The 28,000-nt window shown below is 70.3% G+C and overlaps 1 protein-coding gene across 2 annotated transcripts; it reads right to left on the bottom strand.

The window, feature by feature from the left end:
* Window positions 1-27,906, bottom strand: FLNA (filamin A). 2 transcript variants are annotated; one of them, XM_075134921.1, is made up of 46 exons: window positions 27,482-27,906; window positions 25,332-25,580; window positions 24,584-24,681; window positions 24,345-24,492; window positions 23,864-23,982; window positions 23,559-23,636; window positions 23,179-23,341; window positions 22,822-23,022; window positions 21,759-21,896; window positions 21,373-21,496; window positions 21,010-21,146; window positions 20,212-20,405; window positions 20,014-20,127; window positions 19,460-19,603; window positions 19,250-19,373; window positions 18,882-19,042; window positions 18,715-18,805; window positions 18,458-18,627; window positions 18,134-18,251; window positions 17,387-17,649; window positions 15,903-16,500; window positions 15,646-15,819; window positions 15,404-15,566; window positions 14,700-14,860; window positions 14,441-14,611; window positions 13,890-14,013; window positions 13,660-13,816; window positions 13,390-13,579; window positions 13,135-13,158; window positions 12,099-12,346; window positions 11,916-12,018; window positions 11,301-11,441; window positions 10,985-11,113; window positions 10,728-10,901; window positions 10,391-10,552; window positions 9,614-9,817; window positions 9,381-9,533; window positions 8,711-8,833; window positions 7,917-8,183; window positions 7,060-7,197; window positions 6,863-6,978; window positions 4,668-4,800; window positions 3,767-3,943; window positions 2,525-2,743; window positions 937-1,161; window positions 1-549 (listed from the first exon to the last, which is right to left on the bottom strand). In XM_075134921.1, the coding sequence occupies exons 1-46, from the start codon at window positions 27,834-27,836 to the stop codon at window positions 362-364; spliced, it is 7,851 nt and encodes a 2,616-aa protein (XP_074991022.1). In that variant the 5' UTR covers window positions 27,837-27,906; the 3' UTR covers window positions 1-361. The 2 variants fall into 2 exon arrangements, with proteins under 2 accessions (XP_074991022.1, XP_074991023.1); XM_075134922.1 differs by lacking the exon at window positions 13,135-13,158 and having other exon boundaries at window positions 27,482-27,905.
* Window positions 27,907-28,000: the final 94 nt, after the last annotated feature.

The following is a 28,000-nucleotide window of genomic DNA, read 5'->3' as shown; positions in this document are numbered from 1 at the left end:
GAAGCAGAACGAGGTTTATTGGGGTCCCCCCGCGGGCGGGGCCGGGACCCCCCGTGGGCCTGGTAAAAAAGTCCAATAAAATAAAAACAGAAAAAAAGGGGGTTCGGGGGGGGGAGGGGTGTGAGGGGGTGGCGGGGGGCGGCGGTGGCGGGTGTGGGGGGGCCCGGAGCAGGACCCCGCGGGGGAAAGGGGGGGCTCCCCAATCTGGAGGGTGTCCCCAAACTGGGGGGGGTGTCCCCAAACTGGGGGGCTCCCCCAAAGTGGGGGGGGCGATGCTCCCTGTGCCCCCAGCGCCAGGTTTTGGGGGGGTGGGGAGGGATGTGGGGGTGCCGCGCCCCCCCGTGGGGTTTTGGGGTGCCCCTCAGGGGACGGTGACGCGGAAGGGGCTGTTGGGGACGTGCTGGTCCCCCCACTTGACCACCAGCAGGTAGTCGCCCCGCTCCCGCAGCAGGTAGCCCACGTTGTAGAGCTGGTTGCCCAGGTGCTTGACCACGATCTCCTCGCAGGGGGAGCGGGGGCCCTGCACCCCCACCAGCAGCATGTTGTTCCCTGCGGAGGGAGGGGGGGCGTCAGGCGGGGGGGCACCCCGAAAACGGGGGGCACCCCCAAAAAACAGGGGGGGCACCCCCAAAACCGGGGGGTCACCCCCAAACACCCATGTGCCGGCAGGAGGGACCCCAGCGCCCCGACCGCCTCCCCTCTCCCCCGAAAGAGCCCCCCCTGAAGACACCCTAAAAGCTGCACCCCAAAACACAACCCCCTCCAAAAACACCCCCAGCCCCTCAAAAACCAGCCCCCCAAAAGTGCTAACCCAGGACCCAGCTGCCAACCCCCTCCCTGATACCCCAACAGCAAAGCTGGGGGAGCCTCAGCGCACCCCGGGAAGGGGGGCACCCCAAAACCCGGGGGGCACCCCAAAACCCGGGGGGCACCCACCCGCCTTGCTGCAGTCGACGGTGAAGGAGTTCTTCTGCCCCACGAAGGCCTTGTTCAGCCCCAGCCCCTTGGCCACCACCTTGCTGGCGTCCGAGGAGAATTTGGGGGTGCCCGGGGGGGGCCCCCCCGCCGCCGCTGCCGCGCCCCCGGCCTCCGCCCGGCCCCCCGCGTCCACCAGCACCGAGGAGCTCTCCCGCAGGCTGTGGCTGCTCACCAGGCGGGGCCCTGCGGGGGGAGCCCGTCAGCACCCCAAAACCCCCATAGCCCTCCCCCCCAGAGCCCTTCCCCCTGCCCCCAAACCCCCCCAAATCACCCCATAGCCCCCCAAGTCCCCCCAGAGCCCTTCCCCCTGCTCCCCAAACCCCCCCAAACCCCCCCATAGCCCCCCAAACCCCCCAGAGCCCTTCCTCCTGCCCCCCAAAACGCCCCATAGCCCCCCCAAGTCCCCCAGAGCCCTTCCTCCTGCCCCCAAACCCCCCCATAGCCCCCCAGGTCCCCCCAGAGCCCTTCCTCCTGCCCCCAAACCCCCCCATAGCCCCCCAGGTCCCCCCAGAGCCCTTCCTCCTGCCCCCAAACCCCCCCATAGCCCCCCAGGTCCCCCCAGAGCCCTTCCTCCTGCTCCCCAAACCCCCCCATAGCCCCCCCAAGTCCCCCCAGAGCCCTTCCTCCTGCCCCCAAACCCCCCCATAGCCCCCCAGGTCCCCCCAGAGCCCTTCCTCCTGCCCCCAAACCCCCCCATAGCCCCCCAGGTCCCCCCAGAGCCCTTCCTCCTGCCCCCAAACCCCCCCATAGCCCCCCAGGTCCCCCCAGAGCCCTTCCTCCTGCTCCCCAAACCCCCCCATAGCCCCCCAGGTCCCCCCAGAGCCCTTCCTCCTGCTCCCCAAACCCCCCCATAGCCCCCCAAACCCCCCAGAGCCCTTCCTCCTGCTCCCCAAACCCCCCCAAACCCCCCCATAGCCCCCCAGGTCCCCCCAGAGCCCTTCCTCCTGCCCCCCAAACCCCCCCATAGCCCCCCAGGTCCCCCAGAGCCCTTCCTCCTGCCCCCCAAACCCCCCAGAGCCCTTTCTCCTGCTCCCCAAACCCCCCCAAATCACCCCATAGCCCCCCAGGTCCCCGCAGAGCCCTTCCTCCTGCCCCCCAAAACGCCCCATAGCCCCCCAAGTCCCCCCAGAGCCCTTCCTCCTGCCCCCAACCCCCCCAAATCACCCCATAGCCCCCCAAGTCCCCCCAGAGCCCTTCCTCCTGCTCCCCAAAACGCCCCATAGCCCCCCCAAGTCCCCCCAGAGCCCTTCCTCCTGCCCCCAAACCCCCCCATAGCCCCCCAGGTCCCCCCAGAGCCCTTCCCCCTGCCCCCCAAACCCCCCCATAGCCCCCCAGGTCCCCCCAGAGCCCTTCCTCCTGCCCCCCAAACCCCCCCAAATCACCCCATAGCCCCCCAGGTCCCCCCAGAGCCCTTCCTCCTGCTCCCCAAACCCCCCCAAATCACCCCATAGCCCCCCAAGTCCCCCCAGAGCCCTTCCTCCTGCCCCCCAAACCACCCCATAGCCCCCCAAGTCCCCCCAAAGCCCTTCCTCCTGCCCCCCCGCACCGGTGATCTTGGCCTTGAAGGGGCTGCCGGCGATGTGGTGGGGCCCCCCGAACTTGATGGAGATGAGGTAGCTGCCGGGGGCCATGGGGGTGTAGGTGACGCGGTAGCCCTCGGGGCACTCCCGGCAGTCCATCTTCACCTTGGAGGGGCCGTCGATGGTGACGGCCAGCGCCCCGGGGCCCGCCGTGGCCGTGTTCACCACGAACTCCGCCGGGGAGCCTGGGGGGGCGGGGGGCTGTGAGCCCGGAGAGGCCCCCCCCAACCCCCTGGGGTCCCTTGAGACCCCCCCAACTCCCTGGGGTGCCTCAAGAGCCCCCCCAGTCCCATGAGGTCTCCCAAGATCCCCTAGAGGCCCCTCAACTCCCTGGGGTCCCTTGAGACCCCCCCCAATCCCATCGGGTCCCTTGAGACCCCATAGAGACCCCCAACTCACTGGGTCCCTCAAGACCCCCCCAACCCCATGGGGTCCCTTGAGACCCCATAGAGACCCCCAGCTCCATGGGGTCCCTTAAGACCCCCCCAATCCCATGGGGTCCCTTGAGACCCCATAGAGACCCCCAGCTCCATGGGGTCCCTTAAGACCCCCCCAATCCCATGGGGTCCATTGAGACCTCATAGAGACCCCCAGCTCCATGGGGTCCCTTAAGACCCCCCCAATCCCATGGGGTCCATTGAGACCCCATAGAGACCCCCAGCTCCATGGGGTCCCTTAAGACCCCCCCAATCCCATGGGGTCCATTGAGACCCCACAGAGGCCCCCCAATCCCATGGGGTCTCCCAAGACCCTGTAGAAGCCCCCCAACTCCATGGGATCCCCTAAGACCCTGTAGAGACACCCCCCCCATCTTCACAGGGTGCCCTAAGACCCCACAGAGACCCCCCCAAACCCAGAGGATCCCCTAAGACCCCATAAAGGCCCCCCCATCTCCAGGGGTGCTCCTAAGACCCTGTAGAGGCCCCCCAAATCCATGGGGTCTCCTAAGACCCCGTAGAGGCCCCCCAAACTTCATGGGGTCTCCCAAGACCCTGTAGAGGCCCCCCCGTCTTCACAGGGTGCCCTAAGACCCCACAGAGACCCCCCCAAATCCACCAGGTACCATGAGACCCCCCAATCCCATGGGGTCCCCTAAGACCCCATGGAGCCTCCCTAAGCCCACGGGGTCCCCTAAAACCCCAATAGAGCCCCCCCCCAACCTCACAGGGTACTGTGAGCCCCCCCCAAGCCACGGGGTCCCCCCGTACCTGTGGTGCCCCCCTCGAGGCCGGGTCCGTAGGCGGAGACGAGGCCGGGGTCCCCCGCCTGCCCCGGCTCCCCCACCCGCACCTTGAAGGGGCTGCCGGGGATGTGGGACCCCTCGAACTTGACGTCGATGGAGTAGACCCCGTTCTCCCGCGGGATGAACCGCACCGCGTACTTGTCTGGGGGGGGGGGACGGGATGGGGGGTCAGCAGGGGCCCCCCAACCCCGCAGAGCCCCCCACGAACCCCACGCGCCCCCCCCAGGGGCCACCAGACCCAAGGGGGCTCCTGTAGGTGTCATGGAGCTACCCCCCCATGCAGCCCCCCCACCCCATGGGATCCCCCCCACCCCATGGGGGTCCCATGCACCCCACGGGGGCCCCCAAAAACCCCACAGGGAACCCCAACCCCACCCCAGGGGCCATATGACCCCCCCAGGGCTCACAGAGCCCCCCCCGATCCCTCTGAGCCCCCCAAACTCCACAATACCTGCCCCCCCCACCCCCCTGAGACCTACCTTGTGAGATGTGACCCCCACAGGGTCCACGGGGCACCCCGAAACCCCCCAGGCTCCCCCCAAGCCCCCCAGCACCCCCACATATGGGGGGGGGGGGCCCTGAAAGGGGCCCGCAGGGTCAGCCAGGCCACACACCCCCCCAAACCACCCTTCACTGAGGCCTGCAGCCTCCGTTGAACCCCAAAACCGAGCCAACAGGGCTAGAGGGAGCCCCCCAAAGTGGGGGGGCACCCCAAAACCCTCTCCCTTAAAGTGTGGGGGGGGTCTCCCCACCCCTCACCGGCCGGCCGGCGCTCACCGCCGCTGCCAGCGGGGGGAAGGGGCAGGTTTGCGGGGGGCAGGAGGGCTGCGGGGGTCCCCGGGGGGCAGGGTGCGGGGTCCCCTCACCTTCGGTGACCTCGGTGATGTGGCACTCCTCCAGGGCGCCCGAGGGGCTGTGCACCTTGGCGTCCAGCACCCCCTTGGCCCCGTTCAGGCTGACGGCGAAGGAGGCCGGCTGGTGCACCTTCAGCCCGGACTCCTGGGGGCAGAGACCGTCAGCGGGGGGCAGCCCCCCGGCGGGGGAGCCCCCCAGAACCGGGGGGGAGCCTTGAAGCCGGGGGGGGACGGCCCTGAAGCCGCCGGGGAGGGATCGGCGCCGGCCCCCCCCCCCCCCCCCCAGGTAGCCCCAAATCCTGGCCTGGGGGGGACTCGCGGGAGGGGTCTGCACCCCGAAATGGCCGTGGGGGGCACCAAAACCCCACCCCAAATAAACCTGGGGGGGTTAACACCCCCCAAATCTGCACCCCAAAACCCCCAGGGGGTTGATACCCCAAAAAACTAATGCTGGGGGGGGATTAACACCCCCAAACCCTCACCCCAAATAACACTGGGGGGGATTGATACCCCAAAACCCTAATCCCGGGGGGATCAACACCCCCAAACCCTCACCCCAAAAACCCCAGGGGGGGATCAACACCCCCAAACCCTCACCCCAAAAACCCCCGGGGGGAATCAACACCCCCAAACCCTCACCCCAAAAACCCCCGGGGGGAATCAACACCCCCAAACCCTCACCCCAAAAATCCCGGGGGGGATTTATCCCCCCAAAAGCCACCCCCAAACAACCCTGGTGGGGTCGAGGCCCCAAGTAACCCTTGGGGGGGGACCCTGCACCCCAAAACACCCCCAGGAGGGATCTGCACCCCAAGATCCCCACCTGGGGAGGGGGAAATCCCTACCCCGAATGACCCTGGGGAGACCCGAACCCCAAAACAACGAGGGGGGGGGAGCCCTACCCCAAACCCTCTGCTTTGGGGGAAGGTTTAACACCAACACCCCGGTTTCAAGGGTCCCCCAAAAGCAGGGGGGGGTGCTGGGGAAAGCCCCCGCCCCAGTTTGGGTGCTCCACAGGTATTGGGGTCTCCCAGGGGGCGGGGAGGGATTTGGGGGTGTCAGGGGAGCCCCCACCCCGTGCCCCACTTACCTCATGGGGCCGGAGAGCTTAACGGGAGAGAACGGGGGCCCCCGGGCGTCCCCGGGGTTTGGGGGTGCTGGGGGGGTCTTGGGGGGCCGTTCTCTCCCGCTAAGGCCCCTCCGGGCCCCGGGGTCGCCCCCCGAGCGGGGTGGGGGGCGACGGGGGGGCTGTTAATAGCCTTTAAAAGAGACACGAGAGAAGACCCCCGGGAGCCCGCCACGGCTGGGGGGACGCAGGGGCTGCCTGGGCCAGCGCAGGGACCCCCACACCCCGCTGCAGCTACAGAGCCCCCCCAAACCCCGCTACAGACCTCCTGGGCACCCCAAAACCCGCTGCAGCTACACAGCCCCCCCAAACCCTGCTGCAGCTCTCTCAAAGAGAGACTGGTGCCCTGAACGCCTCCCAAGCCCTATTAAAGCCCCCCAAAAGCTATGAACCCCCCCTAAACACCCCAAAAACCCCTCTGAAGCTGCCCTGGGGGTACACTGCCCTCACAGGCACCCCAAAAAACTCAATAAAGCCCCCCTAGGGCTACACTGACCCTACAGACACCCCAAAAACCCCACTAAAGCCCTCCTGGGGCTACACGGACCCTACAGACACCCCAAAAACCCCACTAAAGCCCCCCTGGGGCTACGCTGACCCTACAGACACCCCAAAAACCCCACTAAAGCCCCTCTAGGGCTACACGGACCCTACAGACACCCCAAAAACCCCACTAAAGCCCTTGCTAGAGCTACGCTGTCCTCACAGACACCCCAAAAACCCCACTAAAGCCCCTCTAGGGCTACACGGACCCTACAGACACCCCAAAAACCCCACTAAAGCCCTTGCTAGAGCTACGCTGTCCTCACAGACACCCCAAAAACCCCACTAAAGCCCCCCTGGGGCTACGCTGACCCTACAGACACCCCAAAACCCCCCACTAAAGCCCTCCTGGGGCTATGCTGACCCTACAGACACCCCAAAAACCCCACTAAAGCCCCTCTAGGGCTACGCTGACCCTACACAGACACCCCAAAACCCCGCTAAAGCCCCCCTGACCCTGCAGATCCCCTGCCCTGCGCGTGGCCGTCCCGAGCCCAGCCGGGGGGTGCGAGGGGGGGGGTTTCTCCCGGTGCCTCACCTGAAGGCTAGAAACAGTCAGGCGGCGGGCGGCGTCGCAGGGCGCGGCGGCCGTCACCACGAAGGGGCTCTCGGGGATGTGCTCCTCGTTGAACTTCACCGACACCTCGTAGTCGCCTGCGGGGGAGGGGACGGCGTCAGTGAGGGGGGGTCTCTGCTTCTCCCCAGCCCCCCCCCGACCCCTCCCCGGCCCCGTACCGGGCTCCTGGACGACGTAGGAGACGCCGCAGGAGCCGTCCTTGCGGTCCTCGAAGGCGATCTCGGCTTTGCTGGGCCCCTCGACGGCGATGGAGAGGCCCCCGGCGCCCGCCTCCCGCGTCCAGATGCTGAATTCGGCTGGGGGGTGGGTGGGGACAGGGCGTTAGGACCCCCCAAATGGCCTGACCCCCCCACCCCCACCCCATCACACCCCACCTGGGGGGCAGCCCCCCAGTTCCTCCCCAGCTGGGCCAGTTTGAGGGACCTGGGGCCAGTTCAGAAGCCCCGGGCTGGATTCAGGGGACCTCCAGCAGGTTTTGGGGAGCCCCAGTTAGGATCTGGGGAACGACCCCATGAGTTTTGGGGAGCCCTAGATGGATTTGGGGAGGCCCCTGTGGGTTTTGGGGAGCCCTAGATGGACTTGGGGAGCCCCCCATGGGTTTTGGGGAGCCCTAGATGGATTTGGGGAGCCCCCCATGGATATGGGCAGAGCCCTATAGGTTTCAGGGAGCCCCAGTTGGATTTGGGTAGCCCCCCATGGGTTTTGGGGAGCCCTGTGAAGGACCAGGGAGTCTCGTGCAGACTCAGGAGCCCCAGACAGGCCCAGGCAGTCTCAGGGCGGGTCGGGGGGGGGGGAGGGGGGTCTTTGGGGTGCCCCCCAGGCAGGTTCAGGGTCCCCAGCTGGATTTGGGGAGCCCTGGCTGAGTTTTGGGGTGCCTGGAGCAGGTTGGGGTGCCCCAGCAGGGTTGGGCACACATTTAGGGGTTTTGGGGCCGTCAGAGGGTCGGGGCAGCCCCGCACGAGCAGTGGAGCCCCGAGGGGGGGTCTCGGGCAGGTTTCGGGGTGCCCCCGCTCACCTGGCACGCCGGCCTCGGCCCGCTCGAGGCCGGGCCCCCCGGCGCGGACCTTGTGGGCGCCGCCCTCGCCCATGGGCCCCACGGTGAACTGGAAGGGGCTGCCGGGGACGTGCTGGCCCCGGTCCTTGACGCTGACCGAGTGGACGCCGGTCTCGGCCGGCACGAAGCGGATGCTGTAGGCGCCGCCGTCGCCCTCCAGCACCTGCGCCGCCACCGCCTGCCCCGAGGGGCCCGTCACCACCGCCGTCACCTCGTGGGCGCTCAGCTCTGCCGGCAGCGGGGCGTCACGGGGGGGACCGGGGCTCCCCACGGACCCTCCCGTGCCAGGAGAGGTCCCAGGGTCCCCCCCGGGGGTCCTTGGGGGACCCTCTTTATCTCTGGGGGACCTCCGTGGGTCCTTAGCGTCCCCCAGGGGTTTCTAGGGACCCCCCAGCCCTGTGACACCTCCCTGGGGTCCCCCAGACCCCAAGGTCCCCGTGCCCCCCGCCGGGCCCTGGCACCCCCACGTGTCCCTGGGCACCTCCACGGTGTCCCGGGGGTGTCCCTGGGGAGCCCACAGACCCTCTCCCGCCCCCCCACAGGTCCCTGGGGTCCCCCCCAACTGCCCCAGCAGCCCCCTGAGACTCTCGGGGACCTCCCCAGGGACGCTCAGGGATCCCACGGGGCTTGCTGAGCCCCCCAGGGACACTCAGGGACCCTTAGAGGCCCACTGAGCCCTTCAGGGACACTCGGGGACCCCCCAGGGACACTCGGGGACCCCACCGGCCTCACAGGGCCCCCCCAGGGACGCTCACCCGGCATCTTGAGGCTGAGGTCGCAGGCGGTGCCCACGCTGGCCTCGGGGGGGGCGCGGCGCCGGCGCGTGATGCTCTCCTTCACCCGCCCCTCGCCCGTCACCTTCACCGAGAAGGGGCTCCCTGCGGGGGGTGGGGGGTCCTGTCAGCCCCCCCCCCCACGCCCAGGGACCCCTCTAAGCCTCCCCCCAGTCCTCTCCTGGTCCCACTGCACCCCAAACCCCTCTCAGTACTCCCCGCCCCCTCCCCGTACCCCCCCAGCACCCTCCCACTGTGCTCCCCATAACCCAAAGTACCCCAGTATACCGTCCCAGTGCCCCCAGTAACCCGTCGCTCCCCCAGTGCTCCTGTTTCCCCCAATGCGCTCTCCCAGTGCCCCTCGATTCCCCCCAGTAACCCAAGTTCTTTCTCAGCACGCTCTCCCAGTGCTTCCAGTAAGCAAATTACCCCAGTACACCCCTCCCAGTGCCTCCAGTTCCCCCCAGTAACCCAAGTTCTTTCTCAGCACGCTCTCCCAGTGCTTCCAGTAAGCAAATTACCCCAGTACACCCCTCCCAGTGCCTCCAGTTCCCCCCAGTAACCCCAATTCCTCCCCGATACGCCCTCCCAGTGCCGCCGCTCGTCCCGCCAGCGCTTCCAGTCCCCCCCAGCTCCCTCCCGCGCCGCCCACCGGGGACGTGCTGGTCGCCGAATTTGACGGAGATGATGTAGTTGCCGGGTTCGGTGGGGCAGTAGGAGACGCGGCAGGTCCCGTCCTCCAGCTCCTCCGTGGTGATGTCCACCTTGCTGGGCCCCTCGATGGAGAGGCTCAGCCCCCCGTAGCCTGGGGAGGGGGCCGTCAGCGGGGGCCGTGGCGCCCGGGACCCCCCCTCGGCCCCCCCAGCCCGGCTCCCGCGGGCGTACCGGCGTCGCGGGTGTCGATGGTGAAGTGCGCCGGCTCGAAGGTGCGTCCCTCGCGCAGGCCGGGCCCCGCCACGCGCACGCGGCTGGCGTCCCCCAGCTCCGCCTGGCTGATGGTGACGGAGACGGGGCTGCGGGCCAGGGGCTGCCCCCCCCGCGAGATGTGCACCAGGTGCTCCCCCACCTCCTGCGGCACGAAGGAGATGCCTGCGGGGACGGGGACAGCGGCCTCAGGACGAGGGGACGCGGCGCGGGGACGCTGGCGGCAGGGTAGGGGGATGCGGGCATCGCAGTATGGGGACGCAGAGGGGGTGAGGTAGGGGGACACGGGGGACGTCCCTGCAGGGGTGTCGGGACACGGGGACAGGGGCGTCAGGACAAGGGGACACAGCGCAGGGACGTCATCATCAGGGTACGGGGACATGGGGGACACAGGCATCGCAGTATGGGCATGTGGGGACACAGAAGGGACGTGGCGTGGGGACACGGAGGACACGGAGGACAAGGGGACCTCAGGAGACACTGCGGAGGCGTTTGAGCACCAACAGTGAGGGGACGGTGACCGTGTCCTTGTGTCCCCAAGGCCCCGTGTCCCCTCTCCATGTCCCTACAGCCCTGTGTCCCCCCTCCGTGTCCCCCTCGTGTCCCCTCACAGGTGTGGGAGCTGGCCGGGCTCCTCACACCCCGACAGCGAGGTGCCAGGGGCCACGTCCCCGCGTCCCCAGGGACCCCTGAGTGTCCCCGTGTCCCCAGGGACCCCCCAAGCGTCCCCCCCCTCACCGATGTGGCCGTTGCGGAGGCGCTTGAGCTGGCAGGGCTCCTTGCGGCCCGAGGGGGCGGTGACGGTGGCCGTCAGCTGGCTGAGGTCCGTCTCCCCGATGTCCAGGGGGATGTCGGCCGAGGCGCCCACCTTCAGGTGGGACAGGCGCAGGCTGTCGTCACCTGCGGGGACGGGGGGGTCAGCGGGGAGGCACCCCGAAAATGCCCGGGGTTCCCCTCCTCGGGGACCCCCAGAAGGGCCTCGAGTCCCCTGGGGACTCGCGATCTGCTCCCAGGGACCCCCAGGGCCACCCAAAGCGCGGCTGGGCGTCCCCCCCAGACCCCAGGCCCCCCGTACCGGTGATGCGGGCGGTGAAGGGGCTCCCCGGGATGTGCTTGTCGTTGTACTTCACCACGATGCTGTAGTCCCCGGGCAGCACCGGCAGGTAGGAGACGCTGCAGGTCCCGTCCTGGTTGTCGGTGCAGCTGATCTCCGCCTTGGAGGGACCCTCCACGGCCAGCGACAGCCCTCCTGGGGGGGGCACGCGGGGTTCAGGGGGGGCCCGCGCCGCCGGGGAGGACCCAGGCGCCCGGCGGAGCCCCCCACGGGCTCACCCTCGCCGGCGTCCTTGGTGTTGACGGTGAAGGTGGCCGGTTTGTTGACGGTGCCGTGGATGAGGCCGGGGCCGTAGGCGGTGACGTGGCCGCTGTTGACGTAGTCCACGTAGAACTGCAGGGGGCTGCCTGGGGGGGGGGGCAAAGAGGGGGTGTCAGGGGGGGACCGCGACCCCCCGCCACCGCCACAGGAGGATCCTACGGCGGTGGGGACGTCACAACGGACAGACGGTGGCACGTGGGATGGCGTCACGGCACCCCCAGGGCCACGATGGTTCAGCTGGGCCCCCCAAAGCCCCCCGGTCCCCCCCCCCACCTGGGATGTGCATGTTCTCGTAGCGGATGTCCATCTCGTGCAGGCCGGCCTCGGTGGGGGCGAACCGCACCGTCACCGTCCCGTCCTTGTTGTCCGTGATGTCGGGCTTGGCCACCTTCCCCGAGGGCATCCGCACCTCCCCTGGGGGGGAACGGGGGGCGTCAGGGGGTGCTGGCTGGCCCGGGACCCCCGGGAGGGCTCAGGAGGGGGCTGGGGACACCCTGGGGGGACCTGGGGACCCCTGGGGGGGCCGCTGGCTGTCTTGGGGACCGTCTGGAAGCATCTTAGTTGTCTTGGGGACACCCTGGTGGGACCTGTGGACCCCTGGGAAGACCCTGGCTGTCTTGGGAGGACCCTGGCTGCCTTGGGAGGACCCCAGGAGGGCCTGGGGGGGCTTTGGAGACCAGGGGATCCCCCAGAAGGACTCATGGGAGGCCTGGGGACCCCACAGGTCTTGGGGACTCCCTGGGGACCCGAGTTGTTTTGGTCACCCCACCCAGAGGATTTTGGGAACCCCCCCTGGGGGAGCTCAGCTGTTTCGGGGACCCCTTGGGACAACACTGGTGTGTTTGTGACCCCCCCCCCAAGGCGTTTTGGGGCGCCCGCCCCCCTCACCCGTGATCTCGCCCTTCTTGATGGTGAAGGGGATGACGAGGTCGAAGGGGCGCAGCCCGGCCATGTCCAGCCCGTTCACCCCCAGCAGCGGGCGGTCGGTGGCCTGCGCAAACGAGCTCGTTAGCGGATGCGGCACGCCGCCTGCGCCCGTTGCCTCCCCCGCCTCGCGCTGCCCGCACTCACCATGACCTGGAAGGGGCTGTTGGGGATGTGCTCGCCCCCGAAGCGCACGCAGATGACGTATTTGCCGGGCTGGGGGGCGGTGTAGAAGATGTCGAAGGTGCCGTCGGCGTTCTCCACCACGTCCACGTCCACCTCGGAGCCGTCGGGGGTGCAGACGGTGCAGGTCACCTTGCCCTTGCCCGCCGCCTTGGCGTCCACCGTGATCACCGTCTCCTCCCCGATCTGGATGGTGGGGCCGATGCCCGCGCCTGCCGGGGAGGGGGGGTGACTGCCGGCCCCGGGGAAGGACCCCCCCAAAGCTGGGGCCGAGCTGAGCACGGGGAACCTCGTGCCGTGCCAGGGGAGGGGGGTCGTTAGGCATTAATGAGGCACGGACCTCCCCCATCCCAGCCCCTGGCGGCGAGGGAGGTCCCCTCTGCCTCGGGGGGGCAGCCAGGCACCCCCCAACGCCCCGGGACCCCCCAGCTCACTGCCCTGTGGGGGGCCAGGGGAGCCCCCAGCGATGGGGGGTCTCCAACTACAGCAGCGCCAAGCCAGGGACCCCCCAAAACATTCATAGGTTCAAGCTACAGGCACAAGGGGCCCCCGCCAACCCCCCCATTTAATGAGATTCAGGGGACGCCCCATAATTAAGGTAGGACCAAAGGGGGTCCCTGGTATTGGACTGAGGGGGACCCCCAAGAGCAAGCAGAATTGGAAGGTCGCCCCCATGTTGAACAAGGTCTGGACACCCCAATTACAAGAGAACCCTGGCTGTTAAATGACATCTGGGGGGTCCCCAGACATTAAATGAGGTCTGGGGGGGCCCCTCATCATCAAATGAGGTCGGGGGGACCCCTCCGTAATCTAAGGAGAAGGTGGGGTGCCCCCAGTATCAAATGAGGCCCAAGGGTCCCCCAAAATTAGACCCTGGCCCCTCCTTCACGCCATCGCAGGGAAGGTCCCCGCTTGTCCACGAGGGCGGGGTTAATTCTGGGGTGCGGGGAGGGGGTCACGCATGCGCCCCGACGCCAAGCGAGCCATGCCGTGAGCTTACCTAAGCCGTGACCTCCGATGGAGACTACAGCGTGGGCAAAAGAGGGGTGGGGGCGCGGGGGGGGAGGGGGGGACGTGGGGTGGGCAGAGAAGCAAGAAATCCAGTGAGACACACGTGGTGAGGCCCCCCCGCGCCCCCCGCCCGCCCGCGCCCCCCCCCAGCCCCGCGGTGACTCGGCTGGAAGCGGCTGGGCGGGCGGTGGGTGTCCCCGTTGTGTGCGTCCCGTGCGCCCCCCCCCGCCGCGGCGGCGCTTACCGGTGACGGTGCACTTGCTGGCGTCGCCGGCGGGCACGGCGCGGATGCGGTAGGGGGAGTAGGGGATCTCGTCCCCCCCGTACTTGATGAGGATGGTGTAGCGCCCCGTCATGTCGGGGACGTAGGAGACCGTGTAGGTGCCGTCCTGGTTGTCCCGGATCGTCGCCTTCTTGGGCTTGCCCTCGGGGTCCTGCGGGGAGGCGGGGGGACGTCGTCGGGCTGTCCGCTGCCCCCCGCCGGACCCCCGCCCGCCCCCCGCCGCGCGCCCACCGTGATCTGGACGGCCAGCAGCCCCTCGCCGGCGTCCTTGGCGTCGATGGTGAACTCCACGGGGAGGCTGGCCGGGACCCCCGTCGTGTTCAGCCCGGGGCCGCTCGCCTTCACCTTGCTGGCGTCGTGCGTCGGCAGCGCCTTCACCTTGAAGGGGCTGCGGGACGGGAGGGGGGCGTCAGACCGGGCCCCCCGAAACCGCCCCGGCCCCCCCGCGGCCCCCGCCTCACCTGCGGGGCACCTCCTCGTCGCCGTAGCGCACCGAGATGCTGTAGGGCCCCTCGCGGGAGGGGACGTAGCTGACGCGCTGCGTCCCGTCCCCGTTGTCCGCCACGTCCACGGGCTCCACCACGCCTGGGGGCGGTGGGGGGGCGTCAGGGCACCCCGGGGCACCCCGAGACATCGCAGCGTGCCCCAAGGCTCCCCGTGGCATCCTAGGCCACACCCCGAGAGCCTGCAGTGCTCCACGGGGCGCCCCGAGACCCCCTAGGGCACCCTGCGGGGCACCCCGAGACCTTGTAACATCCCTGTAGCGTCCCACGGGACGCCCCAAGAGCCCACAGCACCCCACGGGCACCCTAAGACCTCCCAGGAGTGCTTTGAGGCCCCAAGGGCCACTACAGGGCACCCCGAGACCCCACAGGGCACCCCCCACCACCCTGAGACGACACAAGGGACCCCCTTATACCAGATACCCCCGTCCCCCTTGGATCAGGGGTACCCCAAACGCCCCCCAGCCCCAAAGCAGGGGTACCCCCAACCCCCTGTGCCCCCCACTGACCTTTGGGGCCCTGAACCTTCACGTCCAGGGGGGCGACGCCGGCCTTGCTGGTGTCGACGGTGAAGGTCTGGGGCACGTTGGCTCGCACGACGCCCGGCGTCAGCCCCGGCCCCGCGCACTTCACCTTGGACGAGTCCACCACGTCCGTCACCGGCACCTTGAAGGGGCTCCCTGGAGGGGACACGTGAGCGTGGGGGGGGGGGGCGACGCGACCGCCTCCCTCGCGCCAGCACCCCCCCGGGACCCCCCAAGCACTCACCGGGGACCTGGTGGCCGCCGTAGGTGACGTTGAGGCTGTAGGTGCCCGGCTCGTAGGGGATGTACTCCACCGAGCAGCTCCCGTCCTTGTTGTCGGTGCAGGACATCTTGGCCTCCGAGGGACCCTCCACCGCCAGGCCCAGGCCCCCCGTGCCGGCACCCCTGGGACGGGGGGAGCACGGGGGTCAGGTGGGGCACCCCCAAACCCCCCGGCCCCCAGGAGGGGGCTTGATGGTACTGGGGGGGGACGCTTAGGGGTTCTGGGAGGAGCGTTTAGGGTACAGGGATGTTTTGGGGGGACTAGGAAGAGAGAGACTCAGGGTATGAAGAGATTTGGGGTACGGGGATGATCTAGGGGACACCGGGGAAAGGAGCTGGGGTACGGGGCTGTTTCAGGGAACACCGGGAGAAGGATTCGGGCTGGGAAAGTGTATTTAAGGTGCCTACAGGCAGACTTAGGGCACCCACGATGGACTTCAGGGGTGCTGGGAGGAAGACTTGGGGTGCTCGGAGGGTGCAGGGGACCGGGGAGGGAGGTTTCAGCGGGGAGGGGGGATTTGGGTACAGGGGTGCTGGGAGGAAGACTTGGGGTGCAGGAGGGGGGTTTCAGCACCGAGGGGGGATTTGGGGTACCAGGGTGCTCATGACGACTGCTGGGGGCCCTAGGAGATGGTTTGGGGGCCCAGGGGGGGGTTGGGGCCTCACCGGGTCTCCACGGTGAACTTGTTGGGCTGGTTGGTGGTGCCGCTCTGGATGCCGGGGCCGTGGACGCGGACGCGTGCCGGGTCGCAGCCCTCGGTGACGGGCACGCGGAAGGGGCTGTGCGGCACCGGGCTGCCGGCGTAGCTCACCTCCACCGCGTGCAGGCCTGGGGGGGGACGGCGGGGACGTCACCCCGCGGCCACGGGCGGCGCCGCCCCGCTCCCCGCGCACCCCCCGCGCCTCACCCTCCTCGTAGGGCGTGTACTCCACGTGGTAGGTGCCGTCACCCCGGTCCTCCACGAAGGTCTCGGTGACGTTCCCCGAGGGGTTGGACACCCGCGTCTTCACGTGGGGGCCCCCGGCTTTGGTCAGCGCCCGGGCGTCCACGTCAAACTCCGTCACTGCCTCCCTGAAGACGCCTGGGGGGACGGCGGGGAGGGGGTGGGGGGGACGTCAGGCGGCTGCGCCCCCCGCGCCCCCGTCCCCGTGGCCCCGCGCTCACCCTTGCCCTCCACGCCGGGCCCGTAGACCTTGACGCCGGCGGTGTCGACGGCGGGCTCCACCCGGACCTTGCTGGGGAAGTGCGGCACAGGCTGCCCGCCGTACTCCACGGTGATGGTGTAGACGCCGGGGCTGAGCGGGGTGTAGGCGATGGTGTAGGTGCCGTCGCCGTTATCCTCCACCCGCACTTCGGCGCGGGCGCCCGCTTCCGAGGCGATGCCGATGGTCAGCTCGGCCGTGCCGGCCCGGCTGCAGTCCACGCGGAAGTGGCCGGGCTGCCCGGCCGTGGCGCCCTCCAGCCCCGGCCCCGAGCACGTCACCTTGGAGGCGTCGAAGGGGGCGCGGACGGGGGCGCGGAAGGGCGAGCCGGGCACGTGGGCGCCGGCGAAGAGGATGTTGATGTTGTAGTCGCCGGGCTCGGTGGGCAGGTAGGAGACGGAGCAGGTGCCGTCGCCGTTGTCCAGGCACTCGATCTTGGCCTCGCAGGGGCCCTCCACCGTCAGCCCCAGGCCGCCCGTGCCGGCCCCCTTGGTGTCGATGGTGAAGGGGGCCGGCACCCCGGCCAGCCCCCCCTGCAGCCCCGGCCCGAAGGCGCGCACCTGCGGGGAGAGCGGCCACCGCGTCGGGCGGGGGGGCCTTGCCGGGGATCCCCGGATCTCGGGGACACCCTCAGAGGGGAGCCACGGCACCGGGGACTCCCCGGCCCTGGGGGTCTGCTCTTATTGGGGACCCCCATCGTGGGGGACACGCTCTTGCTGGGCCTCCCCCAGCCCCTGGGGACCCCTATAACCAGCAACCAGCTCTTATTGGGGTCCCCCAGCCCTTGGGGACTCCCCTCACCAGGGACACGCTGTTCTCAGGGTCCCCCCAGCCCCTGGGGACCCCCATAACCAGCAACACGCTCTTACTGGGATCCCCCAGCCCCTGGGGACCCCCATAACCAGCAACACACTCTTACTGGGGTCCCCCAGCCCCTGGGGACCCCCATAACCAGCAACACGCTCTTACTGGGATCCCCCAGCCCCTGGGGACCCCCATAACCAGCAACACGCTCTTACTGGGGTCCCCCAGCCCCTGGGGACCCCCACAACCAGCAACACGCTCTTACTGGGGTCCCCCATCACCTGCGGCACTCCCTCACTACGGACACCCAACCCTTAGGGACCCCCGTAAGCACGGGACCCCCTTACTGGGGACCCTGATCATCCTTATCGGGGTCCCCCAGCCCATGGGGACCCCCATTACCAGGGACACTCCCTCGCTGTGGATCCCCCCAACCTTTAGGGACCCCCGTAAGCAGGGACCCCCCCTTTCCGGGGCCCTCTCAGCTCCTGGGGACCCCCCCACCACCTCGAGACACCCCCATACCGGGGGTCCCCATCCCGAAGGCAGACCCACAGGGCCGAGCCCCATCAGGACACCCCCAAACTCAGTGTGTCCCCCCCCCCAAAAGCAGAGCGCCCCGTCGCAGGGGACCAGACCCACCTTGGAGGGGTCGGTGGGGGGCACGGCCTCGACGGGGAAGGGGCTGCCGGGGACGGGGACGCCGTCGTAGGTGACCTCCACCTGGTAGGGCCCCTCCTCGCGGGGGATGAAGCGCACCAGGCTGTTCTCGGGGCTCAGCCCCGGCTCCACCGTGCAGGGCACCGCCTTGCGCGAGGGGCCCGTGATCTTCGCCCCCACCTTGCCCTGGCCCCCGGCGCCCTTGGACTTCACCGTGAACTCCTGGTCCTTCCCCGCCTCCAGCTCTGCGGGGGCACCCACAGCCTGCAGGGGGCTGCACCCCAAAACGGGGAGACCCCCTGCCGGAGATCCCCCACGCCCAAAATAAACACCCTCCAGAAAAACACCCCCAAACCCCCACCCCAAATCTTCTCCAGGGAGGGAGCCCCCAAACCCCCACCCCAGAACCTCTCTGGGCAGGGGGTGGGTGGTTTGCGGGGGGCTCCAAGTCCTCTGTGGGCAGGGAGCCCCCAAAACCTCCCACCCCAAGCAGGCCCCCCAATTGCCCCCCCATTTCCCACTCTGCCCCCCAGCCCTACAGGGTCCCCAAATCACGCGCAGCTCTGTAGGAGATGCCACCCCCCCAAAAGGAGGTCCCCAAATTGCCGCCGGCTCCCCCATGCCCCACGCAGCTCCCAGCTGCCCCCAAACCTCCTCTAAAAGGGGGTCTGAGTGCCCCCCAGCCCAGAGCGCCCCCAAACCAGCCCCCCATGCCCCCCCCAGCCGTACTGTCGTCCAGGCCGGAGATCTTGATCTTGCCCAGGTCGAGGCTGGGGGTCACCCCAACGGTGAAGGGGCTCTTGGGGATGTGGTCGCCCCCGTAGGTCACCGCCACTCCCAAATTACCCTGGGGGGGGAGAGGGGGTGACTGTGGGGGTGCCCCACGCCGGGGCCGGGGGGTGACATCCCCCCCACGCTGCGCTGGGGGTTGGGGTGCCCCCATTACAACACGAGGGGGCATTCTGGTTACGGGGTGCCGGGCTTTTGGGGTGCCCCCCTGCTGCCTGCTGGGCAGGGGGGTATTTTGGGGGGTTTTTGAGGACCCCCCGTTACCTGCTGCAGGGGGGTGTACTTGACGGTGTGGGTGCCGTCGTGGTTGTCGATCACCTCCAGGTCCCGCACGGCCTCGCCCTTCCCGGGCCCCGTCACCTGCACGTCCAGGGGGGCCCGGCCCCCCGCCTTGGTGTTCACCGTGAAGTGGGTGGGCTTCCCCAGCTCCACGCCTGCGGGCGGGACCCGGGGGGGTCAGGGGGGTCCCCAAATCCCTGCCGGGACCCCCTGGGACCCTCCCGCTGCCCCCCCCAACTCACCCGAGCGGCTGAGGCCGGGTCCCTCCGCCTTCACCTTGCTGGCGTCGTGCGAGGGGTCGACCTTGATCCGGATGGGGCTGGTGGGGGTGGCCTGCGGGGAGGGACCCCAAAGTCAGCCCCCTGCACCCCCAGACCCCTCGCGCCCCCCCCAGGCCCCCCAGGCCCACCTGGTCGGCGAAGAGCACCATGATGGTGTAGGCGCCGGGGCCGCGGGGGGTGTAGCGCACGGTGAAGGTGTCGTTGTCGTTGCGGATGATGTCGAAGTCGATGTCGGCCTCGGCCGGGCCCACCACCCCCGGGGCGCACTTGATCCCGATGCTCACGTCCCCTGGGGGGGCCCCGGGGGGGGCGTCAGCACCCCAAACCCCCCCCGGGACCCTCCGGCACCCCCAAACCCCACGGGCACCCTCCTGTCACCCCACCAGACCACCCTACACCCTGCAGGCGCCCGCCCCAGCCCCCTCCCTGCACCCCGCCAAGCTCCCCGAAGCCCCCCCAAAACCCCCCGAGCCCCCCAAAACCCCCCGGGGCTCACCCTGCCCAGCCTCGGTGCAGTCCACGGTGAAGTAGGTGGGCTCGTGGGCCTTGAGCCCCGTCTTCGCCACGCCGGGGCCGTAGACCTTCACCTTGTGGGGGTGGCTGCCGGCCCCCACGCCCACCTGCGGTTTGGGGGGGTGAGGGTCAGGCCTGCCGCCTCCCCGGGCAGCCAGGACACCCCCCCCCAGGTTTTGGGGACCCCCCTCACCCGGAAGGGGCTCTGGGGGATGTTCACGCCGCCCCAGGACACCATGGCCGTGTGCTTGAGGGGCTTCTTGGGGACGTAGGAGCAGCTGTAGGTGCCGTTGCCGTTGTCCTTGACGGAGACGTCCACGGGGGTGCCCTCTGCATCCTGGGGGGGCGCGGGGGGGTCAGCACCCCCAAAACCCAGCCTGTGACCCCCCCAAATCCACCCACACCCCCTTCTCCACAGCTGGGCCTCCAAACCCACCCCGTGGCCCCTCAGTCCCCCCATGCCTACGCTGAGGCTCCCAAATCCCCCCGATATCCCCCCAAAACCACCTCGTAGTGTGTCCTAGCTGGGGCTGCACCCCCAAATCCCCCCCCAGCACCCCAATCCACCCCACAGCCCCCCCAAATCCCCCTCACGGCCCCCTCGTGCCACCTGCCCTGTGCCCGGGCTCCCAAGTCCTTCTAAAGCCATATAACCCCCCAAAATCTGCTCTGTGCCCCATCCTACCCAGGACGGTGCCCCCCAAGCCCCCCTCCCGCCCAGGCAGCACCCCCAAACCCCCCCCTCACCTGCATCTGCACTTTGAGGGGTCCCTTCCCCCCGTTTTTGGCATCCACCGTGAACTCGGCGGGCTTGTTGATGGCCACCCCTGTCTTCTCCAGCCCTGGCCCGTGGGCTTTGACCTGAGGAGGGGTGGGGACAGAGGGGTTACGGGGGTCCCCCGGGCGCTTTGGGGGTCCCGGGGGGGGTCGGTGGGGGTCCCCCACCTTCTCGGGGAAGGAGTCTCGGGGCGCGGGGCGGATGTCGGCCATGAAGGGGCTGCGGCGGATGTCCTCGTTGTCGCAGAGGACGTGGACGGCGTAGGCGCCCGGCTCCTGCGGCCAGTACCGCACGTCGCAGGAGCCGTCCCCCCGGTCGTCGCACTCGATCTTGGCCTGCGAGGGGCCCTCCACCGAGAAGCCTGGGGGGGGTTTGGGGGGTCAGGGGCACCCCGAAACCCCCCCCGGGGGTCCCCAAAGAGCGACCGCCCCGGGGGCGCAGAGCCCCATGGCGGCCACCAGCCCCTGGACATCACTGGGACACGCAGACCCCGGAGAGGGGCTACAGAGACCCCAGAGCCCCCCCAAAACACCCCCAACTCCCCAGAGGAGCGCTGGAGCCCCTCAGATACCCCAGAGCCCCCCCAAAACACCCCCAAATCTCCAGAGGAGCCCTGGAGCCCCTCAGAGACCCCAGAGCCCCCCCAAACACCCCCAAATCCCCAGCAGTGCCCCAGAGGCCGCTCAGAGATCCCACCCCCCCCGATATAATGGGCCCCTGAGACATCCCAAAGTCCCTCAGGACACCCCAAAACCCCTGGAGGCCCCCAATACCCCCCCGAGGCCCCTCCAGGAGCCTCCTAACCCCCCAGATCCCCCCCAAAAGCTTCCCCGAGCCCCCCCAAGGCATCCCAAAGCCCCCAGAAGGATCCCCAGGAAGGCCCCAAGCCCCCCAAAACCTCCCAGAAACACTCCCCAGCAGCTCCCGAAGGTCCCCAGGGGCCCCCCAAGACCCCCCGCCCTCACCGAGGGTGCCGACGTCATCCCCGATGGCCTCCACCACGAAGTCGGCCGACTTGCCCACGACGCCCCCCTCCAGGCCGGGCCCCCAGGCCCGCACCTTCTGGCTGCCGCTCTCGGGGGACACCTTCACCTCGAAGGGGCTGGGGGAGGACAAATGGGGGGGTGGGGGGGTCAGGGGGGGACCCTGCTGCCAGCAGAGCCCCCCAAAATGACCCACAGCCTGAAACGGCCCCCCAAAACAGCCCAGACCCCGAAACGGCCCCAGCCCCGGCACCAAGGATGGCAGCTGGCTCCCGGGCTGGGGGGGGGCTATGCTGCTCCCCCTCCCAGTGCCGCCCAGTCCCTCCCAGTCCCCCCAGCGCTCACCTGCGGGGGATGTGCTGACCCCCCCAGGTCACCGTCACCGTGTAGGTCCCCGGTGCGGTGGGGAAGTACTCGAAGCCGAAGACGCCATCCCCCAGGTCCTTCTGCTTCACCGCCTCCGTGCCCTCTGCGGGGCACGCGTCAGGGGGGCGCCCCAAAACCCGGGGGGCCCCCCGAAACCCCAGATTCCCCCCTAAAACCCAGAGACCCCCTCCAAAACCCCAGGGACCCCCCCCAAAACCCCAGGGACCCCAACATCCCCTTGAGTAGGGGGTAAGGGCTGTGTCCAGGGCCCCCCGTCCCCTCAGGGTACTCCCAGCCCCCATCAGGGCCCCCCCCAAGTCCCCCCCGCAGCCCCCCCAAAAGAGAGGAGCCCCCCCTGGACTCACTGGGGCCCTTGACGGTGACTTTGAGCTCCCCGCTGCCGGCTCCCTTCGTGTAGACCTTGAAATCCGCCGTCTCCTTCACCCGCAGCCCCTTGGGCTGCAGCCCCCGCCCCACGGCGCGGCACGCCGAGGGGTTGCAGGCTGTGGGGAGAGGGTCAGGGGGGGCCCCGCCAGCCGGGGACCCCCAAAACCCTCCCCAGGGCACGTGCTGGCGGGAGGGAGAGGGATTCCCGTGTCCCAGGGGGACCCCAAAAACCACCCTGAGTGCAGGGGCTGCAGGGGAAGGAGGGGGAGAGGGATCGGGGGGAGCGCCCCGCACAATGTGGGGGAAACCCCGGGGGGACCCCCAAACCCACACGCTGTGGGGAAGGGTCCGAAAAGGACCCGGGCAGCTGGGGGGGCTGGTGCAGGTGCTGTGGGGAGGGACCCAGGCGTCCAGGGGCACCCCAAAGGGCCCCATGGGGTGGGGGGGGTAAGGAGGGACCCAGGCGTCCGGGAGCACCCCCCGCGCCCCCCCGTACCGTCAGCGGGTCACCCGCGAGGACCCCGGCCGGCGCTTCCCGGACAGACGGGCAGAAGGAGCAGGACAGGCGGAGAGAGACAGAGCGGAGTCACGGGGGGCCGAGACCCCCCTGCAGCGACAGCCCCGGGCCCCTCATGTGAGGGGCAGAGACCCCCCCACAAGGGCCCGGGGGGGGCAGAAGCAGAGAGACCCCCCCCGAGTTGGGGGGCAGAAGCACAGAGACCCCCTGAGCTGGGAAGGACAGAGACCCCCCAGCTCGGAGGGGAGGAGAACGCAGAGCCCCTGGTGTGGGGGGCAGGACAGAGACCCCCAAGTCCGGAGGGGACAGAGACCCCCGAGCTGGGGGTGGGGGGACAGAGACCCCCGAGTTTAGGGGGGGAGACAGAGACCCCCAAGTTGAAGGGACAGAGACCCCCGAGTCGGGGGGACAGGAGGACAGAGACCCCCAAGCCAGGGAAGGACAGAGACCCCCAGCCTGGGGGGGGGAACTGAGGGCCAGAGACCCCCGTGGGGGCGGGGGGCAGGCAGCCCCCCGGGGCTCACCCTGCCCCACGGTGACGCTGAAGGGGCTCTTGGGGATGGGGGCTCCCCCGAAGGCCACGTGGACGACGTGGGGCCCCTCGGCCGTGGGGCGGTAGGTGCAGCGGTAGGTGCCGTCCCCGCGGGCCTCCAGCGTCGGCTCCACCGTCCCCCGGCGCCCGCTGGGGTCCACGATGAAGACCTCCACCTCGCCCGGCCCCGCGCCTGCCGGCGGCCACCGCGTCACCGGGGAGGGCACCCGCTGCCCCCCCCGCCGGACCCCCCGACCCCGAGGGTCGCCCAGCCCCTCCACATCCCCTGGGGTCCAATTCCCCCCAGCACCCCCCACCCCCAGCCCCCCGAAGCCCCCCCGGGGCGCACCGGCGGTGAAGATCTCGAAGTAGGTGCTCTTGTTGGCCACGTTGCCCAGGGGCTCGATGCCGGGCCCCTGCGCCGAGACCCGGCCGGCGTCGCCCGCCGCCCGCCCCACCTGCACCTCGAAGGGGCTCTTGGCGATGTGCTGCCCCGCAAAGAGCACCGTCACCTGTGGGGGGACCCCGAAATTGGGGGGGGGCGTCAGGGGGGCGAAGCCTCATCGAGAAACCACCCGAGACCTCAAAATTCTCTCTCTAGACCTCAAAAGAAATGAAAAGCCGCACGCCAGGGGCCAAAACAGCCCCAGCGGGGCCCCAAAACGCCTCAGGCCCCCCCCAGAACACCTCCCAGGCCCCCCAAGGCCCCCCCCATCCCTCCGACCCCACCTTGTGCACGCCGGTGACTTTGGGGACGTAGGAGACGGAGAACGTCCGGTTCTTGTCGTTGTTGGCCACCACTTTAGCCTGCGGAGGGGGGCACCGAGCTGTGAGACCCCCTGGGGGCCCCCGAAAGCCCCGCAGCCCCCCCCAGAGCCCCCCGAAACCCCACAGGGACCCAACCCCAGAGCCCCCGCCCCGGCTCACGGACCCCCCAGCCCCAAACCAACCACCAGGTACGTGGGTCCTCCCCGTGCACCGGGAGGTCCCCATCACCCGTGGCCCCCCGCGGCCCCCCCAGCCCCCGTGCCCACCTCCTCGCGGTGCCCGGCGGGGTCCTCCACGTACACCAGCACGTCCCCCTGCCCCGCGCTGATCGTCTCCACCGTGAACTCGGCCCGTTGCTTCACCATGTTCCCCGTGGGCTCGATGCCTGCGGGACCCAGCGTCAGCCCCACGGGGGTCCCGGCCCCGCCCCGGCCGCCCCACGGGGGTCCTGGCCCCATAGTGGTCTCAGCCCTACAGGGAACAAGGAGTCCCCCCGTTCCATAGGGGAACAGCGCTATAGGGAACATGAAATACCCCAAGTCTATAGATAACCCCAATCCACAAAGCTCTGTAAGGAACAGGGGGTCCCCCAGATCTATAGGGCCCTACAGGAGAGGGGCCCCAAACCTGCAGGGAACTGGGTCCAGCCCCACAACGCCATGAAAACCAGCGTGTCCCAAACCAGCGAGGAACTGGAGGGGCAGGGGGGTCCCGCAGCCCCACGGGGAACGGGGGGGCCCCCCTCACCAGGGCCGTAGGCTCGGGCCTTCTTGGGGTTGAGTTTGGGGCGCAGGGGGGCCCCCGGCTTGAGCTTGGCCTTGGGGAACTGCGACAGGTAGGTCATGACCGAGTGCTCGTCCACGTTGGGGTCCACGATCTCCTCCGGGGTGATCACCTTGGGGGGACACGTGGGACAGGGGGGTCACCGGGCCGCTCCCGGACACCGGGGTCCCCCCGCCCCACCCTCCCCACGGCCCCCTGCCCACCTGGGGGATGCCCAGCCACTCGTCCGCCTGCTGCATGGCCTCCCGGGCATTGTCCACGGGCTTGCTGGGGTCCCACGAGTCCCAGTCGGGGCACAGCCCTGCGGGTGACGGGGCACACGGTCACCGCCGGCGGCGGGGGGTACAGCTTCCCTGCGCCCCCTCCTGCCCCCAGCTCGCCCCCCACGTCCCCACGTGCCACTAGGCCCGCTCTGCACCCCAGGGCCACCCCGTGTCCCCACATGCCCCCAGGGCCAGCCTCCCGCATCCCCGCGTGCCCCCAGGGCCATTTACCACGTCCCTACACACCCCTAGGGCCACCCCTCCGGGTCCCTGCATGCCCTGAGGGCCATCACCCATGTCCCCATGCACCCCCAGAGCCACCCCGTGTCCCCACGCAGCCCCAGAGTCACCCTGTTGTGTCCCTCCATGTCCCCACGCGACCCAGGGCCACCTCTCTGTCCCCACAAACCCCCAGTGCCGCCCCCGTGTCCCCTTGCCCCCCAGGGCCACCCTGCTGTCCCCCCACATGTCCTGAGGGCCATCACCCATGTCTCCAGGCAGCCCCAGAGCTGCCTCCCACGTCCCTGTGCCCCCCAGGGCCACCCCCCTGTGTGCCCACACACCCCCAGAGCCACCCCCATGTCCCCATATACCCCAGGGCCACCTCCCCGCGTCCCCCCACACCCCCGGGGCCACCTCCCCGCCTCCCCCGCGCCACCCCCCAGCGGCGTCCCCCGCGTCCCCTCACCGGGCGCGCAGCTGTCGACGAGGGCGCCCAGGGCGCGGCCGCTCTGCCAGTCCTTGCTGAAGTTGGTGATGGGGAGCTGGGGCAGGCGGTTCTGGATCCAGCCCAGCAGGCGCTGCTTGGGCGTCTGCCGCTTGGCCTCCTCCTCGTCCTCCTCGTCCCACATGGGCATGGAGATGGAGTAGTGCAGGATCAGCGTCCAGATCAGCCCCAGGATCAGCTTCAGGTTCCCGTCCACGATGGCCTTGCTGTCTGCGGGGGGCGGGGGGACGGGGGTCAGCGTCCCGCGGGGCCCCGGGGGTCGGGGACGCCGCGGGGTGGGACGCGGCACCCTCACGGGGACGGGGATGCACCTAGGATGTGGCAGGGGGCGTGAGGACGCGGTGCCACCGCGGGTGCGGGGACAGGGCGCCGTACGTCCGCGCCGCAGGGACACGTGGGGACACGGCACCCACGGGTGGGACAGAGGGAGCCTGGACGCCTGCATCCCCATTAGGGGTTCGGGGGTGTCACGGCGGGTGCCCAGGGCCCCGTTAGGGGTTCGGGGGTGTCACGGCGGGTGCCCAGGGCCCCGTTAGGGGTTCGGGAGCGTCACGGCGGGTGCCCGGGTCCCCGTGGGCAGTTTGGGGGTGTCACGGTGGGTGCCCCGATGCCCGGGTCCCTGTTACGGCTTTGGGGGCGTCACGGCGGGCGCCCGGGTCCCCGTGGGCGGTTTGGGGGCGTCACGGCGGGTGCCCCGACGCCCGGGTCCCCCGCCCCGCGGGAGGGGGGTAAGGGGGGGAGGGAGGCGCTGCGGGGTGGGGGATGGGGCCCCAGGACCCGCCCCCGGCCCCACCCCCCGCTCCAGCATTTTTTGGCCTTATATGGGCTCGGGCACCATCGAGGCCCCGCCCCCCGGCGCCCCCCACGCCCCCCCCCCCCGCGGCCCCACGGATCCCCCCGCGCCCCCCACGGCCCCGCGGGGACCCGTGCCGCCCCAGGCGGCCCCGCCGGGAGCTCTCGGGACCCCCCCCGGGCGCCCCGCTCCCGGCCCCACGGCAGGGCCGGTCACGGGCGGGGATGAGCAAGCCCCACGCGGGGCCCCGGGGCGGGCGGGGCCCGGTGCCGCCCGCAATCTGTGCCCGCAGGATGTGGGGAGCCGCAGGGCGAGGCCCCGGCCCCCCCCCGCCCCGGCCCCACCCCCGGCGGGACGGGGGACCCGGGCGGCCGGGCCCCCCCCCACATTCCTGGGATGGGAGCGGGCCCGGCCCCCCCGCCTTTGTTAGGGGGCCGGGGAGGGGCCTGCGGCCACGGGGGGGCCCACGCAGGAGGGGCTCCCGAAGGGGGGGACCCCAGCAGGGGCTCAGGCGAGGCCCCACTGGGGGGGCTCCCAAAATGGGGGGGGGGTCTTCCACGGAGCCCCATGAGGGGTCTCTCAAAAGGGGGAGTCACGGCCGGGGGGGGGGGGCTCCCCTTGGCCTCAAAAGGGGGAGGATCCCCCCCCGTTGGGGGGCTCTCAAAGGCACCCCACTACACGGGGGGGCTCCAGAAGGGGCTTCCCCAAAGCCTTCCATTAGGGGGGCTCCCCAAAGGCAGCCCATCGCTACCGGGGCTCTGGGGAGGGGGGGCCTCACAACCACCCCATTACTGGGGCTCCCCAAAAGCAGCCCTTTGCTATGGGGGGCTGCAGGGAGGGAGGTCCCAGATGTGCCCCATTAGGGGGGCTCCCCAAAGGCAGGCTGTTACTATGGGGGTCTGGGGGGGCTCCCCAAAGGCAGGCTGTTACCGTGGGGGTCTGGGGGGGAGACTCCCCCCATCATCCCATTGGGGGGCTGCCCAAAAGCAGGCTGTTACTGTGGGGATCTGGGGGGGCTCCCCCCATCATCCCATTGGGGGGGCTCTGGGGAGGGGGGATCTCACAACCATCCCATTGGGGGGGCTCCCCAAAGGCAGGCTGTTACTGTGGGGGCCTGGGGGGGGCTCCCCACAGGCAGGCTGTTACTGTGGGGGTCTGGGGGGGGCTCCCCCCATCATCCCATTGGGGGGCTCTGGGGAGGGGGGATCTCACAACCATCCCATTGGGGGGGCTCCCCAAAGGCAGGCCGTCACTACCGGGGGCTCCCACCCATGGGGTCTCCCCCAGGCACCCCGCCAGGAGGGCCCCCCCGCCTCACCGATGGAGACCAGCTTGATGTTCTCCCTCTCGAGGAACTCGAGGGCCACCGAGACGTTCTCCAGCTGCATCTGGCGGAAGGTGGGGCGGGCGTTGTACTTGCGGCCCATCTTCTTCTGGCTGAGCACCTCCAGCAGCGCGATCAGGCGCAGCCCGTCGCCCAGGTCGGTCTGCAGGTTGCCCACCCGCTTCTGCACGCACTTGAGGTGCTCGTTGCACCAGCGGGTGAAGGTGTTCTGCTGGATGCGCTTCCAGGGCGCGTCCTCCGCCAGGTCCTTCTCGGTGGCCGGCATCTCCCCGTCCGCCTCGCCGCGGGACGACGCCTCCTGCGCCCGGGCACGGCCGGCCGCGCTCATCCCTTTAGCGGGGGGGCGGCGGGGGGCGGCGGGCGGAGCCGCGCCTGCGCCGGCGGCCGGGGAAGGGGGCGGCACCTGCGGGGAGCGGGGCGTCAGGGGGCGCCGGGGGTCCCCCGCTGGGAGACGCCCCGCCTGGGGACCCCCCGCTGGGGGGATCCCCCCTG

This window comes from Calonectris borealis, chromosome 34 (assembly GCF_964195595.1).
Source record: "Calonectris borealis chromosome 34, bCalBor7.hap1.2, whole genome shotgun sequence".
In the NCBI taxonomy this organism is placed as follows: domain Eukaryota; kingdom Metazoa; phylum Chordata; class Aves; order Procellariiformes; family Procellariidae; genus Calonectris; species Calonectris borealis.
Note: the sequence above shows the minus strand (reverse complement) of the source record. Positions and strands in the feature narration are given on the sequence as shown.